The 2,500-nt window shown below is 43.1% G+C and overlaps 1 protein-coding gene across 1 annotated transcript in view; it reads right to left on the reverse strand.

Annotated features, from left to right (window-relative positions):
• The window catches only part of prdm6 (PR domain containing 6), a gene marked incomplete at its 5' end in the record, with an annotated part of 29,375 nt that overhangs the window by 20,359 nt on the left and 6,516 nt on the right, over positions 1-2,500 (reverse strand). The window contains one exon of the mRNA XM_079749674.1: positions 2,491-2,500. This exon is cut by the window's right edge and continues 139 nt beyond it. Within this exon, the coding sequence (XP_079605800.1) occupies positions 2,491-2,500 (10 nt within the window). The remainder of the gene's footprint in view (positions 1-2,490) is intronic.

The following is a 2,500-nucleotide window of genomic DNA, read 5'->3' on the forward strand; positions in this document are numbered from 1 at the left end:
GGAGGACGGGTTGTATACATTATATACATTACATACGTTATATACAGAACCACAGGCACACCTGGAGGACATATACATTGTGTACATTATATACGTTATATACCTTATATACATTATATACAGAACCACAGGCACACCTGGCGGACATATACATTATATACATTATATACCTTATATACATTATATACAGAACCACAGGCACACTTGGAGGACGGGTTGTATACATTATATACATTATAAACAGAACCACATGCATTACATACGTTACATACATTATATATATATTATATACATTATATACGTTATACACGTTACATACGTTATATAAATTATATACGTTATCTACATTACATATGTTATATACATTATATACGTTATATACGTTACATATGTTATATACATTATATACGTTATATACGTTACATACATTATATACGTTATATACATTACATATGTTATATACATTATATACAGAACCACAGGCACACCTGGAGAACGGGTTGCACCCATTATTTACATTATATGCATTCTATACATTCTATACGTATATACATTATATGCATTCTATACATTCTATACATCATATACATTATATGCATTATATACGTATATACATATATGTATATACAGAATAAAGCCTCTCCTCAAAAAACCAACCCTTGATACCACTGACATCCAGAATTACAGACGGTATCTCTTCTTTCATTCCTTTCTAAAACATTGGAACGTGCCGTCGCTAACCAACTGTCCTCCTATCTCTCATCTAACAACCTGCTTGACCCTCACCAGTCAGGCTTTAAAAAAGCACACTCCACTGAGACGGCTCTCCTCGCGGTGACTGAGTCCCTCCATGCGGCCAGAGCCTCGTCCCTCTCATCGGTTCTCATTCTCCTTGACTTGTCTGCAGCATTTGACACTGTGAACCACCAGATCCTCCTCCCCACTCTCGTCAAACTTGGCATAGCTGAATCTGCCCTTTCCTGGTTCACATCCTACTTGATGAATCGCTCTTATCAGGTAACATGGAATGGCTCCTTGTCCAAACCTTGCACGCTTGATACAGGTGTCCCTCAAGGCTCTGTACTGGGGCCTCTTCTGTTCTCCCTCTACCCCAGATCTCTGGGCTCTGTAATTACATCCCACGGCTTTTCCTATCACTGTTATGCTGACGACACTCAGCTATTTCTCTCTTTTCCCTCATCTGACAAAGCCCTGATTGCAACACGCATATCTGAATGTCTGGCAGAAGTCAGCACCTGGACAACTGCCCATCACCTGAGGCTTAACCTCAACAAGACTGAGCTCCTCCTAATACCAGGGAAAGATTGCCCACACATGGACTTACTGGTCACTGTTGAGAACATCACTGTATCTCCTTCTCCAACTGCCAAAAACCTTGGTGTAGTGTTGGACAATCAGTTATGCTGCACAGCAAACATCACTGCGGTGGCCCGATCCTGCAGATTTGCACTTTACAACATCCGCAGGATCCAGCCCTTCCTCACAAGGGAAGCAGCTCAGCTTCTAGTCCAATCACTGGTCATCTCCCGCCTCGACTACTGCAACTCGCTCCTGGCTGGACTCCCTGCCTCTGCGATTAAACCCTTGCAGCGCATCCAGAATGCGGCAGCGCGCCTCATGTTCAACCTACCAAAGTTCTCACATGTAACCCCCCTCTTCCAAGACCTCCACTGGCTCCCTGTAATAGCTCGCATCAGATTCAAGATGATGGTACTGGCATACAAGGCAGTCGATGGAACTGCCCCTGCCTGCCTCCAAGCATTAGTAAAGCCACACACCCCAGCTCGATCCCTCCGCTCAACTACCTCAGCTGGACGTCTGGTACCGCCATCGCTAAGAGCAAGCAAAGGTCGATCAGCGAAGTCACAACTTTTCTCTGTTTTGGGACCTCAGTGGTGGAACGAGCTCCTTACCGATGTCAGGATCGCAGAGTCGCTCACCAGCTTCCGCAAAGGACTCAAAACTCACCTGTTCAGAGTTCACCTCAACTCTGCATAGAAACCAATGCACAGCCACCGTTGAATGTTGTACGTCCTGGCACTTGTACATTGCACTTATTCAAGGTACTTAATTGTGTAGCATCTACAGTAGCTGCTATCTTTGCTTTACACGGGGAATGGGTTAGCCTAGCGATTGTAATACTTGCACTTGGTTCTATGAACATCTCTACTGTACCGACAGCGATATATTGTTTCACTTCTTATGACAGATGTACTTATTGTAACAAATGCACGTATTGTAAGTCGCTGTGGATAAAAGCGTCTGCTAAATGCCCTAAATGTAAATGTAATACATTATATACATTATATACAGAACCAAAGCGAACCTGGAGGACAAACAGATCAGAGAGATTATACCCAAACACACCTGGAGATCATACAGATAATATACATTTTATTCATTCTATTCATCATACACATTACATACAGACACCCCTGGAGATATAGACAGACAGACAGGTGGTCTCACCTCCCGGGGC

The sequence above is a fragment of the Pollachius pollachius genome (assembly GCF_949987615.1).
Source record: "Pollachius pollachius genome assembly, chromosome: 1".
NCBI classification, from domain to species: Eukaryota; Metazoa; Chordata; class Actinopteri; order Gadiformes; family Gadidae; genus Pollachius; species Pollachius pollachius.